Genomic DNA, 16725 nt, shown 5'->3' on the forward strand with positions numbered 1-16725 from the left:
ACCGGCCTGACTGGCGCTCTGCCGTGACGGCCCACTGCACTGAATTGTGGGAGATAGATGAGATGAGAAGATAGTCTCTTGTGGCTGTGTGTTCGGCAGTTTAATGTTGTTTATTTCTTTGCCCTGTCCATTTTGTAAGAGGATGCTAAAAACTCAAAAAGGCATGACATAAACTCGCATCTTGAGAGAATTACTGTTGCCTTTACTGTATTATGCGGGTGATTTGATGTAACAAGATAACTTCCTTTTTTGTCTCAACAAAAATTTAAATCACGCCAGTTCAATCGTGGCAAATTATGTTTGAAGTATCTAAACATCTGATTGTAAACTTTAAAGCAACATATAAGTTCAACTAAATACCCATCTGAAGAAAATCTAGTTATCATGAATTTACAGCAGGACAGCCTTACATACAGTTCCTAAAATGTGGACACACGGAACTCCTTGCCTTTTGAATACTGAATCAATTTTCCCTAGCTGGGCTGCACATGCCACCTCTGTATGGCGCATTTTAAAAGCCTGTCAGGAGTTGACCATTACAATCTGAAGCATCCCTTGCCCTTAGAATCAGCCTAATGGAGAAATATAGGCAATGTTAGATTCTATAAAATCAGATTTATTGCAGCATCAGTGTCTGAGTGGAGTATTGCATGACTCCAAGCATAAGGGCTATTGATGAATGAGATGACGCTCTCCAAAAAGGCCTGTTTTTCATTGTCATGTGCATGTGTATCTGTGTATTTAGGGTGGGATGGGGTGGGGGGTGGGGGGTGGGGGGCTGAGAGAGCATTTTGCATCCGTTATTGGTTTCTCATTAGAAGGCCGAGATATAAACATTTGTCTATGTTGTACACGGTGCCGGCGCAATTAAGGATTCTCTTTGCCGCCCCCTCTGCCCTTTGAAAGTGAATTATGTGAAGATGAGAATCTCCACTGAAGTGCAGCCAACAACGGACCTTTTCCAAATGCCTCTGTTCCCTCAAAGCAATTCCAGAAAGAGGCGAGATCGGTTGAAGGGGGGGGGGCATGTGCCGCTTCCTGCTTGCATTGCGTAATAACGATTCTAATTAGCAATAGCTGGGGGATAATCACATTGATTTGGACACATTCAACATGCAGAACTTCACTGGATAACACCAGCACCCTTTGTTAGCACCTCCCAATCACATTCACACAAAAACACACAAAGAAATCCCTTTTCTCTCCTTTTTTCCCCCCACCCTCCTTCCCTGGGCCCTCTCAATATCTATTCCAGTAAGTTCCAAGTTGGCTGAACACCAAGTAGGCGTCTGATTGGCCAAGTTTGTCATAAATAGAAGCAACCGGGCCATAAGCGCCACATTCCTTGGGCTCTGACCTTTTGTACCACCCCCACTTCCTGTGCTGTTTTTGCATGCAATGTGGTCGTTGTCTGTATATGTGGGCGTATTTTTAATGCTTGTGTGTGTGTGTGTGTGTGTGTGTGGTGGAGGTCGTGGTGAGGTGAGATCCAGGAGCCACAGAATCGCGAATCAAAATAGACCAAGGTTTCCCATGAGTATTTTTACAAAGAGATCCCTTGCAAATTTTGGAAATTTGTATTTGTCGATTTCTAAAGTGTTGTTGTTTACCGCCTGCCCTCTGGAACCAAACAAAGACAGAAATATCTGTAATAAATTTTAACAAAGTACAAACAGGCTCTTGACAATTTGTTTCAGATTTTTTCATGGCTTTTTTTCTCTAGTCAATGGCTCAGTCCATTTTACCACACAACCCTGGGCTCCCTTGACTTATTTGTTTACAAACGCCTCAGAGGGCACTGGTGGAAGGTGAGGAGGCGGACCTCCAGTCATCTCTTATCCCAGAGCTAACCCGTGGAATGGCAGGGGAACCACAATGAGAGATGCGGCCTTCCACTGACCTGACAAGGCTCTGGCCCCTTGAACATCCCCTGACTAATGATCATATCCCTGATTAGTTAAGGAAGGCATAAATCATAACTGCAATGAAGAGGAAGGCTAGCTGGGTCGGCCAGGCCGTTCCTCATGAATGAATAACAGATGCAAGACAAAAGAAATGGGCTGTATAGTTATTCAAAAGGAGTGGGACACTTTGTCTGTGTCCAGATTTTAATGTTTGTCTTTACCTGGAGATTTTCTCCATGTTCCGAGGGAGCCTGATTTTCATTGATCTGGCTTTATTCAAATATTTAGCCTGTCCTCTCGTCTCGCCGGTGGTGCTTTCAGACCTAGTACCTACGTGATGAGATTGCTTATTACAAACTTCTGCTCAAATGGGGATAACATGGTAGTGCACAAGGTGGCACTCAGCATGAATACTGAAGTTAGTAATCTCCAGGTATAGCTGGAATGATGGGAGGGCAGGTATTTTAAAACATTCCTTAGTCGAAGTGAACGAGAAATGTGACAGAAGGACTGCACCTGCTCTTGGTATAAAAATATGCTTGTGGTCCTTGTGGCATTTTCACATCAACAGGTACCATAATGAACAGCTATTCAAGGTTGTTTAACATTCTAACCTGAGTGTGTTTGCTAGTGTGGGTGCACTTTGCTATGAATATACATCATGATAACGTCTGATTGTGTGAGTACTGCCGTGTGTGTGTGTGTGCGTATGCTGGCATTTACTAGTTTGTGTTTGCTTGTACACTTGTAAATGTTAGTGCTTAGCTGTGCAAGGATGTGTGAATATGCATGCTGGTTTGTGTGTGTGTGTGTGTGTGTGTGTGTGTGTGTGTGTGTGTGTGTGTGTGTGTGTGTGTGTGTGTGTGTGTGTGTGTGCTCTTTGAGATATCTGTGTGGGGGTTCTGTATAGCCACTCAGTTTTTTGCCACGGGTCTCATTTTAACAACCTCTTGACAAGTGATTAACACCCTTCAGGTCTCAAACCTTTCTCGAGTGCTCTTCACATGTTGCACCAAACACATTGGGGTTTCGCTGTTCGGCAAGCAAGCTGATGGAGCTACCCAGGAGCTGAGCAGTGATGCCATTTACAGACCTGGATGAAGACCGTGTCTGCACTTTTAGTTTTTTCATGAAATATTCTGCCACTTAAAATCAGTGAATGGCAGCAATGAGTAGATATTCTTTAAATGTGTGAATATCTTTGAATGCCTCCTCAGGTCTGTGAGGATAATCTTGGATCTCCAGAGAATTTAGAGGTAATGCTGGAAGCTAGTTCCTCTGAAACCAGACTTTGTCTTCATACCAGTTTTTAGCAGCACAGTGTGGATTATAACATATTTTAAATAGTGTCGCAATTGTTATGCTGAATTTAGAGCTGCAAATGTAGTAGAAGCCATATGTTGCTGTCATATAGCTAATGAGTGTGAATAGATATGAATTAATTAAAGAACAAAGGGAAGACAGTGGAAAAAGGAAGAAAAGAATGAGGATGAAAGAACTGCTGAGATAGAGAGGAAATTAACTGATATGTTAAAATACTTCAATATTGACCTCTTAAAATGTTAATTTCACATACTGAATCAGTATTATGAAAACAACTTCATTATGACAATTTCTACAGTGTGGTTTGGCAGTCATTATAAAATTAATTTCTAAAGAATTACAGAACCGGAGAAAAGGTGTTGCAAGAATCAGGGTTGCATGAATGTTAAACAGTTTCATCCCTAACATGCATCCAATCTTTTTGCCACTATATGCAAGAATTCATCTCTAATACGTGCACAGATATTGGATGAGGGCTTCGTTTTTTTAACCTCCTGCTCAGTTTGTCTCCAGCACAATGAGCTGCCAGTGCCCCCCTTGGCCCTAAGCCCGGGCACTCTGCCTTCTGCAGATCCCGACTGCAGCTCTCTGACAAGGACACCCCTACACCTGCAAGAGACGATGACAGGGAATACAATACGGCCAGTAGGCCGGCTGCCTCAGCCCAAGACGAATGCCTTAGCTATAAATCCATGTTGCAGGGTTGATAAGTTAATTGCCTGTACCGCTATCTCCTTGCCAGTGTCTAATATAAAAAAAAGCACTCTGTGAGAGTTATTTTACAACAAACGGGTATTGTCTCCAAGCGCAAGGCAGGCAGGATGGTGACACTGGACAAATAAATGAGGGATCTTTATTTTGAGTAGTTCCAAGAGCTGCAGTGTGTGTCTGTGGTTGCATAAAAGTGATTTCATGTTGCGATGTTGCATGTTTTTGTTAATTTTACCTCATCTCCCTTATGTGTCTTTCAGTTCATGCGTGCAGAAACATTATTTGGAATTAGAGCTGTTTTTTGTTTGCAGGTGGAAACACAGTTGTTTATTTTATAGGTTCTTAGATATAGATAAGGCTGCATTATTATTGGGGCAGTGTTGCCTTATGACTTGTTACTTTTCTGTGGTTTTAATGCTGATGACAGTGATGTGGTCAGATGTCCCTAGCCCAAAGCTAACATTGTAATGCACATTACAAAAAAATATATCCTTTGCAGATGTTTGACTGTGGGATCCTTCGACTGAAAGATAGATTTATGAATATCCGCTGTTTACTCACATACCCACACATGCACACACACACAAACAAGAAAAGTTAGAGGTCATACACACCCATTCAACAAACACACAAGCACAGAGGTACACATTCATGCACACACTAATGCACGGTTTAGTGGAGGGTGGCCACAAAATTTATCATCAGTCAGCTGCTGGTGGTGCAGGATAAATGGAGGAGAACAGAGGAATGCAGTCCCAGTGAGGATGCTCTCTGTGGGTTTGGAGTGTGACCAAGGTGGTCTTGGCTTGGCTGCAGTTAGTCATCTTGCTATTTAAAACCCCCCTGCTCTCCCTCAGTGTTTGTACAGCTCACCACAACCTCCCAAGATCATCGCCCACACTCCCTACCGGGCAGAAGGACAGGTCAAATCCCCAAATGGACCAAAGACGTCTATAAATGTACAAGCAATAAAATATTTCAATGGCTTCTGTTCATTCATTCTGGATGTAGTTTTTTCTTCCTGTGAGGACATGTCACATAAACAAAACTGTAATTTATCTTTCTTTTTTTTTCAACAATTTTCCGGTGTCCTAGGGGACCGCTTCAGAATATTTTGTCCAGTCATTCCAACATCCACAGATTTACCCAATTTACAGTGATGTAAAAAAGAGAAAACCTCACTGGTGCCAAAACAGTTAATTGATTGATTTACAGAAAATGAATCGTCCCTGGTTTTATTAATCAAGTAATTCTTTTCGTCATCAAATAAAAATTTCTAATATCTCCTGAATCAAGTGTCACAGATTTTTTATGACATTGTAGATGGAATATCTTTGAGTTTTGGACTGCTGGTCAGACAAAAAGAAATCAATTTCACAACCTCACCTCATGCTCTTGAAACCTGCAATCGTTGTCACTCACATTTTTAGTTGCAGTTCTAAACCTCATATTTGAGAGGCAGGAGCCATGTTTCTTTTGTTTGTTTTTTCCTTAATAAATGACTTTCTTTTAAAAATTACTCAATACTCAAAATCTTCATTATTTTGTGACAGGACTGTTGCATTACACTGTATTAGTTTTAGCTGGGTGTACGTAATAAACTACCAACTGAGTGTACATCTGCAGTTTGAAGGCAGAGTGGGATCAAAATTATGCACATACTTCAAGTTGTAACAAGATGCGGTACTACAGCTGTACCATGAATCATAACAATCATGTAACAGGCATTGCTATGCACATTTGTCCATGGAGTGGCTCATCTATCTCCTCCTTAAACCCTAATTACTTTTATTTATGCAAAGTGCAATTTATTAACATACATGTAACCACAATGATTAATCCCCAATGTTCAACAGCAGCTTCAGAACTCTTCTTGATGGCTCACAAGGACATAAACAATTACACTGTTTGCCCTGTACACCATTGTAATGCTCCGTGACTTGTCACTGATTCATTATTCATACTTAGGGCATTATTATTCCATTGTACGCGGTGCAAAATGGGATCATTAGTGCTGACTATGAGAATGTGAAAAATGAAAATATTTGGGGAAATGGTGGTGGATTTAGTGGGTAGGAAACCCCAAACAATCCCAAATATTAGCACATGAAGAATTGTAATTTCCCCAGAAGTAATTAGGATTAGCATAATTTGATGGTGAATGCATGAATGATGCATAGATGATTGATGCGTCGATACAAGCACTGTAATGAGTCCCTTATCTCCACTCTCCACTGAAGACCTTTGTGTTGTGTAGCCTGAGGTGGCATCTACTGTAGTTCTAGTCCTCCACAGGGGACTACGTTAGGGGGCACCCTGCCTCATACACGCACATTTATACAAGCACAGTCGCTGGGTCTACAGTAGCATGGAGGCGCTGGTAGCATACTATAGCATTATCCTGTAGTAACTGATTGAAGATGGTCCTTTTATCTTGACAGGCTCCCTGTTAGAGCCAGACCAGGAAATATGATATGGCAGCTCGTGTTCTCTTTATTCCTCTCAGAGACAGACAGTCTGTGCGTGTGAGTGTGTGTGTCTGTGTGTGTCTGCGTCTGTGTCTGTGACTGTGTTTCAAACTCCCAGTGTGCTTGTTTGGATATATGTGTGCTTCAGCAACTCTGTGTGGGAGTGTGCATATTAGTGTGCAGCTGCACAGTATTATCAGAATGAACGCATGTAGTCAGTCACTTTGAGCTGCTTTTAAGTGACAGCTATCGATTGGATGTTTGTGTTGTTGCAGAGGCTTCAAAGCAACACCTTGCCCTCTGCATTCCACTTGAGATAGTAACTCTAGAGTACCCATATTGAATACAGTAGCAGTACAGCATAGACTTGGCTTCAGAAATGCATCCTCAAAGCAACATGTGCGTGCTTCTGTGTGTACGTGTGTATGTGTTGTTTCAGTGTGTGGAATGTGTTGTCTTAACTGAGTGTTGTTTCTTGACCCTGCTGCTACTTCACAACTTAATTGACTTTTTCTCCTGCTCAGTGGCTAAACAATTATCACTGTAGTAAACAATAAATGCATCTGCAGACATAAACACCCATACACACACAATAATGTATACTAACCTAAGTTTTAAAGGGCTAGTTCACCAAAATTATAAAATACCATTTTCTCACCTTCACCTGTGATGGTACGTAGCCATACTGGCAGTTTTTATTTTTTTTTGGCCAGGTAAAAATATGTTTGTCTATACAGTAAGATTTCTGCCTCCACTACAATGGAGTTGAATGGAATTTTGTCTGTGTGGCTCTCAGAATTGAAAAATGACATTTAAAAAACAGTAGCAATGTCCCAATAACTGGATAAGCCATAGAAAACATTCTGGACATTTATACCAGTCCATATGATGGACCTTAAAGTTAAAATTGAAATTCATTTTTGCTCAGACATCAGTACATACTGTATATCCTTGGTGTCATTTGTTTTGGCGTGTGTACTTATACGGTCAAAAATTGTAATCAAACAAAAGGAGAAATATAACTTTTGTCTATTTTTCTTCAGTGACAATGCTCCCTACATTGGCGTGAAGGGGGAGGGGAGTGACTTTTTGCTAGTGACTGACACTGTCTCTACTGATAATTTGATCGGGACAATATCTGTGTTGGCAGGTGCCAAAAAAAAAGTTAATTACCTCAATTCCAACAGAAACAAAGGCAGTTAACCAGCTGGTGGGCAACATTGTGATCCGTTTCTTAGTCCCATAAGTGATTTGGGCACTCCCTGTAGTTATTCCGTGACACCTTACGTTAATCTATGTCAAGACTGAAATCACAGAATGGCGTACAGTTTTACACAAGTTTTACCCCCGTCCTTTCTACAGTATAATGCAGTTCCAACACAGCACTGAGTGTGTAGCACCCGTCAATGACTCAGCAGGAGTTGATAATACGAAAAGCAACATCTAGTGGGGATCATTGCTAATGTCGGCAAGCTAGGCTAACTTGTGTCCAATTTCCGAGTGAAATACAAACTTAACAGCGCAATGGGTCCCGCTAATTTTTAATGTTGAAAGGACAAAACGTCTTTAGTTGCAGTATGGTACAAAACCAAAACAATGTAGATTTGTTAGGACAAAAAAAAAGGTAAAAAGTGTTCATAGACTGTGCAGGGCTATGACGTGCCCTAGTCAGTTCTGCCTGTGCCTGTCCTGCGATGTCAGTCAGCTGCTGCCAAAAGGCTTGATGCTTGGACACTGTTTCCAAAGGTATGTCCAAAAACGATTACATTTTCCTCACACAAAGAGAAGGAAAAAAATTACAGTACTAAAATCCAATTCTAAATCTATATACTTATATAATTATACAATAATTCTCAATTATTGAAATATAATATATAAACATTTCTTTACTCTTTATACAGTGAGGATGAGCCAGAATGACTCAGTTAACTTCAGTGTTAATAATACTACAATTCTACAAACTGATTCTCACAAGTATTTAGGCAGAAGAGCTCACAAATACATGCACACATTTACAAAGACGCCGACTTTTCTGTAACCTCCACAATTATTCTGCCTTAGAGACCTGATATGTCTCCACGTCTCTCAATTATTATTCACTTTTCCAACAAAACAAGCCTTAAACAGTTTTACCCTGTGGCTACAGATCAAACATTCCACATTACAGAATCATTGTGCATATATCAGCTACAATAACTTCACAGGAGAAGAGCAAACTGGATCTGCTAGTGGAAGCAGCTCACTGACTGTCAATTCAGTATTCTTTACTGCATTCAGCTGACCCCAAATAACTCCCTTCCTCACTCTACCTTCCTTTTGTACACACCCTTTCTTTCACCCCCCCCCCCTTCTTCCTCCATTCAGAACCATCTGAATATAGGTCAGCATTCTCTAAAATCCTCATCCTGCTGAAAGTTTGATAAGTGCACTCCAGGTGGTAGTGGGGTGAATATTAAATTTGTAATTGGGCGTCCCAGAGCATCCACCATTGGAATATTCGGATTATTAAAGAGCATCAGCAGTTGCACAGACAGCCTCAGTACCAGTCTGTGTGATTCTCTTAATGTGCTGTTAATAAGCACTTGTATTGTGCCATGTTCTCTTTCCTCCCTCCTGCCCCCCTTCTCTATTTGTCTCTCTCTCCCTTTTTCTGTCAGCCCAGCCGGTCGAGGGAAACGGCCGCCAGCCATGAGAGGGGTTCTGTTCAAGGTTTCTAACTGTTAAAGGAAGTTTTTCCTTGCCGCTGTTGCCTATTGAATGCTGGGTCTCTGTAAATATAACTATAAAGAGTACGGTCTAGACCTGCTCTAGATGAAAAGTGCCCTGAGATAACCTCTGTTATGATTTGGTGCTATATAAATAAAATTGAATTGGTTTGAATTGAGTGGGAAGTGAGAGTGGAATCTTCCCTCACCGTGTTTAAATGGTAAGTTCACACAAATTACAAAAAAGCACATCTGTTGGTATCTAGCCATGCAGATAGTTTTGGTTTAAATTTTCGTTCCATAAACAGAATCCCTTTTACTCTGGATATTCCATTACGAACATTTTTAATTTAAATGTATTTTACCAGAAATACAGACATGTGACTAATGAAAGGGAAAAACCTGAATATAAAATGAGTGGAAAAACACCACGATCCCTGCAGAGGCTGCTTCCATACAAAACACGAGGTGTCAATGAAAAGTTTAATATGAGTATGACGGGAATCACATGCTATAGCCTTCGCAGTCACCAGATCTCAGACTAACTGAAAACGAGACTGTCCTCCCAAGAGGAAAGACAGCGGCAGTAATTTTCAGTAAGTACCCCAAACTGATATATGTTTGCGTTCAAGTGTCAAAGCCCTCCAGCATCCATAGGAATTATTATAAAGTTACAGAGTCTGTGTAGGAAAGAGGTCAGGGTGGATGGTTGGGTCAACAAAACATTAGTCTATAACACAGGAGAGTGCTGTTCATTTCCCATTTCAATAAGCGAGTCAACGTTAGTTTCTTTTAATCATGACCGCAATCGACCCCGAATTTTAACCACGCTTCCTATATTCAGCATGATGACAAAGGTCACCTAACCTCAACAAAGTACTTATTTTAACCCAAACCATGATTTTTTTTCCTAGACCTAATCAACCAATTTTTGTGCCTAAACGTAACCAAACCTTAACCACATCCTAACCACATCATAAAATGTATTTTTTAACAGGGATTTGTTACAGTTTTAGAGGGCACAGACAAATAATGCTGTCCTGCCAATAGGAGCATTAGATCAAAAAATGCTTATATGTGTCTTTCTAAAGATCCCGGACAACCAACGTATAATTTTGAGGACTTGTTGCTGAAAACCTTTGGGAAAATTTGGACCGACATGTTACTGGGAATCCATATCATAAGCGAAATATCATCATCTCCAACCGCCATTCAGACATTGCTTTCCTCAGAAGACGCACGCCAGAGTGGACAGCGGCCAGACAAACTTTATTCACCAAGCTGACACCAGAAATTTACTTGAAAAAATTGTTTTCTACTAAGCTCTATTGAATTCAATATACTATGCCTACACTTAAACAAAGCTCACAGTGAAGCTGGAGGCCTTACTGTAAAAAGGTTACCAACATATAGACAGCAGGAGTTTTGAACTTCACTTAGCACGCCAGAGAAACAAGTGTCAAGAACGCTTCAGAAAATACTTTCCATGGGCACTGCCCTTTACACAGCACTCTCTACCAACATCATCCCGTCACAGAAACTTGCACCATACAATCTATATGCGGAGACACATTGAAACTGTCACGGTTGTCTTTGGTGGCCCAACACCTTACAAAGACATTTTATGTTGTTATTTTTTTCATTATACATCTGCAGTCCCATGGAAATTGTTCAAATAATGGTCTTTGGATTGTCCACGGTAACAGGGAGACTGTTGACACATTCCTGTCAACTTTTTAAAATATATTTTGTCAGTGCTGTGAGCAGCACAAATAAAATTAAACCACCTATATTGTATTTAGGTGGAGGCAAAGAGGCAGAAAATATGGTCTTTCTGTCGGTAGTAAAGTTCAGTTTACAGTCTCAGTCAACACTACAGGTCGCCACAATATAGAGTACAATAATCCAATAATAATCTGAAAGATTGGCTGTCGTTTGACATTCAGTCAACAATTTGGCCTGATCCTCAAATTTAGGAGTTGTAAGATTGTGGGTTGAAATCAGGCTAAATGGGTACAATATCTTTCCTGCTTAAGTTAAATAAAAGGCTGGAAACAATGCCTACATGCAGAACTTAAAAAAATGTTTTTTTCATAAATTTACTTTTTAAAGAAAAGATCCAGTTTACCTGACTGTCTCTTGTATTTGAACCAGGAAATTTCACTCTGGCTCTTCATATTTCCACAATTAAAGACCCACCCCTCCCAGCCATGCTCTAACAGCTGGCCATTAATCAGTCCTCGCGCTCGACTTGTCTTACGCCACAGGTTATGATTTTCACATTACTCCATACTCTTTTACCGCCATTGGACAGGAAAATGACCCCAGCCCCCACTCCCTCACCACCACCACCACCACACAGAGTCACACATGATACACACAGGGGTGTTGAGAAAATGAGGAGTTAATTGTTTGTGTTTGTGTGTGTGTGTGTGCATGTGTGTGCGCATTTGTGTGTGTGTTTGTGTGTGTGTGCTAATATGTCTGAGTATATGATCGTTTGTAACATGATGGGGTATTCACGCCAGCGAGTCCCCCCCCCCCCACACCCATTATCCTTTTCTAATTACACTTTCCCTCTGAAACAGTGGATCAGAGGGCACCATTGACTGCTTTTAATCCGCCACCAAATTTTAATTAACACAGACGTGACCCCCGTCTCCGATACATCCCGGAGAACGTTGGGATCACAATAACTAATAAATCACAGCCACAGATTTCATTCCCTCCACTTTCCTCTGCTGATGAATTTCCAGATGGGGGCTGGTGGCTGTTAATGTCAGGAAAAGTATGAGAGAGAGAGAGACAGAGAGAGAGAGAGACAGAGTGAGTGTGTTAGAGACAGAGAGGGACAGAGGAGGACGGTAAGAAGATGGACAGAAATGACTTGTTTGTGAGAAATATAAGTGTGTGTTTAGGTGTATGTAAGAAAGAGAGTTGAAGAAAAAAGAGAGAGAGAGAGAGAGAGAGAGAGAGAGAAATGGCAGCAGCTATGGTAACCTTTGAGAGATTTGTTACCGGAGAGAGGATTATGAAGGCTGTGAAATGGGGTTGTGTTAATATGCCGGGTGTTTAGGAACACGATGTGGGCCAGCTAGCTTCACAGTCTTTGAAAATCAAAAGGCTGAGCAAGTGACAACTGAAATGACTCAGTGATGTTCTGAAGAATTAGTTTGTGTGAGTGTGTACATGTGTATAATTTTTCTTTAATCATGGATTTTTAATCAAAGACTTTTCATAAATTACCATTACATGAATTATTCTGCCTGTTGAAATAATGCATATGAGTTGTCAATAAACTACAAATCAGATTTTATCTTCAGCAGTTTATTCTTGATTTGTATGCTACCCAGAGCTTGTGTGTTTTTTTGTGTTTGCACAAAATAGTATATATCTGTGTGTGTGTGTGTGCGTGTGTGTGTGTGTGTGTGTGCGTGTGTGCGTGTGTGTGTGTTTGCACAGGCATACGTGTATAAAATATGTGTGTTCGTGGAGGTGGAGGTGGGCAGTGTGCCGGGGTTTGTTATTACTAAATCGCTCATCCATGCTGCTAATTAAGATGCATAGCATCCCCCTATGAGCGTCAGTGTCACTAATTATCAAACAATGTAGTGCTCACCAGATATGAGAACTGGCAGCCTCTGTAGTCATGTTACCAACCTATTACTGCTACAATTACCAAGTGCCTTTCATTCTCCTTGTTAGTCATCTGCCTTAATTTTTTCTATTCTAATGGTTGCCCCCCCTTTTCTCTCCAGGCTATGGCTTTGTGGATTTTGACAGCCCAGCTGCAGCACAGAAGGCCGTGTCGTCTCTCAAAGCCACTGGGGTGCAGGCCCAAATGGCCAAGGTAAGGACTCTTTAAAAACAAGTTAGCCAGGGCACTTCCTGTTGCATTAACATTAGCGCTTTGTTGCACATTCAGTTCCCCCAAGGGATTTAACATTGTACTCTCAACACTCTTGAGAGATGTTGATGGATCTGAAAGCTCCCTAATACAAACTGGTTTTGTCCATAAACACATTTTTATAGAAAGTAATTTTCCATGGTGCTTTGCTTTTTAATGACAAACTTATTCACTTTAATATAAGAAAACTCTTGAATGTGGGCTTTTAACTGCATTTGTGTATCATCATATGACAAGTTGGGAGGCAACTGTGGTGCATGTGGGTCTGTTTCATCTTACTGACACTCTGTGACAGGGCAAAGCTGTTGTCTCGCATAAGCCAGTACTAAGACTTTGCTTGTAAATTTGCGGGTCCCTTGTTTCAAGTAGCTATGTGGAATTAGTTATGTGTGTGAGTATGTGTGTGTGTTTCATCATTCAACGACAAAGTAACTGGGTTGCCAGTGTTTGAGCTGGCCCTGCTTTAACTGAGGTTTGACCAGCTGCTTGCCCTATGTTGTGCAGTATTATTAGCCTTTTAAAGTGGAAGCAGATGAGACAAGCTGTGTCAGGACCACAAAGAGGGCCCTAGTGAATTGCACAATGGAGCCAGGTTGACAGACATACAGTTACGTACACAAGAAGTTGGACAGTGACAAGATTTCCGTAATTCTGCCTCAGTGCACCACCACAATGGATTTGAAACAAAGCCATCAAGATGTGACTGAAGTGTAGACTTTCAGATTTAATTTGGGGGCGGGGGTGGGGTGTTTAACAAAAATATCACACTACGCGTTTAGGAGCTACAGACATTTTTATACATAGTCCCTCATTTTCAGAGGCTCAAAAGTGATTGGAAAAACCAACAAAATTATAAATTCAGGATTATTTTTAATACTTGGATGAAAATCCTTTGCTGTCAATGACGGCCTGAAGTCTGGAACCCATGGACATCACCAAATGCTGAGTTTCCTCCCTTGATATGCTGTGCCAGACGTTTAATGCAGCCGCCTTCAGTTGTTGCTTGTTTGTCGGTCTTGCTGCCCTCAGATTTGTCTTAAGTAAGTGAAAAGCCTGCTCACTTGGGTTAAGGTCAGCTGACTGTCTGGGCCATTTAAGAATAATCAATTTGTTTTCCTTGAGAAGCTCTTGGGTTGCTTTCACAGTATTGTTTGGGTCATTATCCATCTGTACTGTGAAGCACTGTCCCACCAGTTTTGCAGCATTTGGCTGAATCTGAACAGATAGTATAGCCCTATACACTTCAGAATTCATCCTGTTACTTCTGTCAGCAGTCAAATCATCAATAATCACCAGTGACCCAGTTCCATTGGCAGCCATACATGCCCATGCCAAACCAGGTTTGATAGATGATATTGTATGCTTTGGATCAAGAGCTGTTCCTTTCCTTCCCTATACTCTTCTCTTCCCATCATTCTGGTACAAGTTAATCTTGGTTTCATCTGTCCAAAGAATCTTGTTCCAGAACTGGGCAGCCTTTTTTAGATGTTTTCTGGTAAAATCTAATCTGGGCTTTCTGTTCTTGAATGTTATCAGTGATTTGCACCTTGTGGTAAATCATCTGTACTTACATTCATGAAGCCGTCTCTTGATTGTAGACTTTGACAATGATACGCCTGCCTCCTCCATTGTGGTGATGTACACAGGCAAAATTACGAAAATTGTGTCACTGTCCAAATACTTATGTGCATATCTGTAGATACACATGGAGAGGTATGGCGTAGAGGAAAAAAGACACTGGCAGGGTATGTACTTATTCACCATTCAACCTTCATCTTTAATTGTATATTAAGATTACAACTGAATGTTAATTGTTACGTATTTGGCTGTCTGTCAGTTTTAGCAGATTGTCGATTGGTTAACTGGCTCATTAGCTATAAACCAAAAGATCTTTGGTCCCGAACAACAATATCATATATTAGTTGTTTGTTGTATGTCGTCCATCATTCGATGCAAGTGGTGATCATACTGTTCTTTTTCTCATTTTTCTTTTCTAAATTTATCAACTCCATGCTGACTGCACAGAGAATCACTATAGAGCACAGCAGGGCCCTATCTTTGGACATCTATGACAGACGAGCCCACATGGCTAATCCCGGCTATTTTTGTACCAGCCGAAGATTTGCTGGTGTCAAAATATGTAAATAGGTGAACAAAAGTCAGTAGCATTAAAGCAATAAATATGTTAATGACTATGAGGGTACACTATGAGTGATTTTCTCAGATGAGATGGTCTGCATTTGATCTGATGCAGAAATCCCCCCTTGAAGCCAAGGAAGCTATGATGAGACGCAGAATGGCCATGGCACCAGTGAAGATGACAGAATTGATGATAACGATGAAGGTGGCAATTATTTTGATCAAATGGGATGAGATCTGACAGGAGGAGATGATATTCTGTGCGGTGCTCAGGTGTGCCATTTCTCAAATGCACCATTTGGCTGTTTCCTCTCCCGACCAATGTCCTCCTTCCAATATTTATTAGAGGGCAGGCTCTCAGAATACAGATAAGAAGCTGTGCTCTTTGCCCATCTGATTTTAAGACCACACTTTGCATTGCTCCCCTTTTCTCAGTCAATATTTTCATGAGAGAGGTGTTGTGTCCCAAAACAAAAGAGCTGACCTTTTTAAGAATGTGTGTGTGTGTGTGTGTGTGTGTGTGTGTGTGTCTGTGTGTGTGTGTGGGAGGGGGGGGGCATTTTCTATTAGCATTTGTCTATAATAGTTTATTTTTTGAATGTTCCCATATCCTATTCACACAAATGGAAAGGCCAGCATTCCGTGCTGCAGCTGTGTGCTTTTATCACACTTGCGAGAGACATTAAGGAGTAGTTTGCTTTTATAGACTCCCTCTGCATCTCTCTAATGTCTCTTTACCAGGTATCACTACCATCACTCTATCGGCTCCTCCTCCTACACCTCGCCTCCTCTTCTTTCTCTTTAATCCTCCTCTCTTTTGCTTAATGTTGTTTTCTCTTGCCATGCTTTTTTCAGCAGCACAGACACGCGCTCACACATTCATAAACACATTTGTATTCACATCCACCGTGTGTTGCCCTGCCAAACATCCAATGAGTGCAATTTATTCCCATCAATAATTAACAGCAGGCTGTCTTTGTGTCTGCCTACCTGTCTCCGACACCCTCCGCTCTGTCATGGCAGAACAGCATTCCCCTGGTGGGGCCGGATGAAAAACACAGGTGAGCTTTGAGAAAGGTGTAAATCGGGAAGACAATTGCTAACGCCACAGACGGCTTCCACAATAAGAGCATTCAGCCCCAATCTCTCACTCTCTCTGCTCCATTTTGTCACATATATCTCTCCACAACAAAGTAATAAACGAATAGCAAGTCAGAGCCAGAGGCTTTGAGGTCATTAAATAAAACCGTCACAGTAATCAAGTTGTGCCTTTTTTCCTGCCTTGACGCCATTAAAACACTTTTATTAAGGTGCCTTATTTTAAACACAGCTGCAAAGAAGGCAAGAAGAGAGAAACGGAAGGAAAAGGGAGGTGTCACTTGATTTCCTCTTCTTCCTCCAACGTAACAGCCTGCTGTCTCTCTCCTCTTACTCCCTTTGGAATTTGAAATACCAAGGCAGCAGAGATGAAACATTGCCTTCCTTTTGTCTTGCCCTCCCTTGGGGATAGTGACAGCGAGAGGGAGGAGAGGAGCCATAATTAAGACACCTAAAGGACACTTCCCCCC

General features: G+C 41.2%; 1 protein-coding gene across 10 annotated transcripts in view; it reads left to right on the top strand.

Annotated features, from left to right (window-relative positions):
* The window catches only part of rbms3 (RNA binding motif, single stranded interacting protein), a 271775-nt gene that overhangs the window by 139385 nt on the left and 115665 nt on the right, over positions 1-16725 (top strand). For all 10 annotated transcript variants that reach the window (XM_040121928.1, XM_040121926.1, XM_040121936.1 and 7 more), the window contains one exon: positions 12870-12961. In XM_040121928.1, coding sequence (XP_039977862.1) covers positions 12870-12961 — 92 coding nt within the window. The remainder of the gene's footprint in view (positions 1-12869; positions 12962-16725) is intronic.

Source organism: Xiphias gladius, chromosome 24 (genome assembly GCF_016859285.1).
Source record: "Xiphias gladius isolate SHS-SW01 ecotype Sanya breed wild chromosome 24, ASM1685928v1, whole genome shotgun sequence".
In the NCBI taxonomy this organism is placed as follows: Eukaryota; Metazoa; Chordata; class Actinopteri; order Istiophoriformes; family Xiphiidae; genus Xiphias; species Xiphias gladius.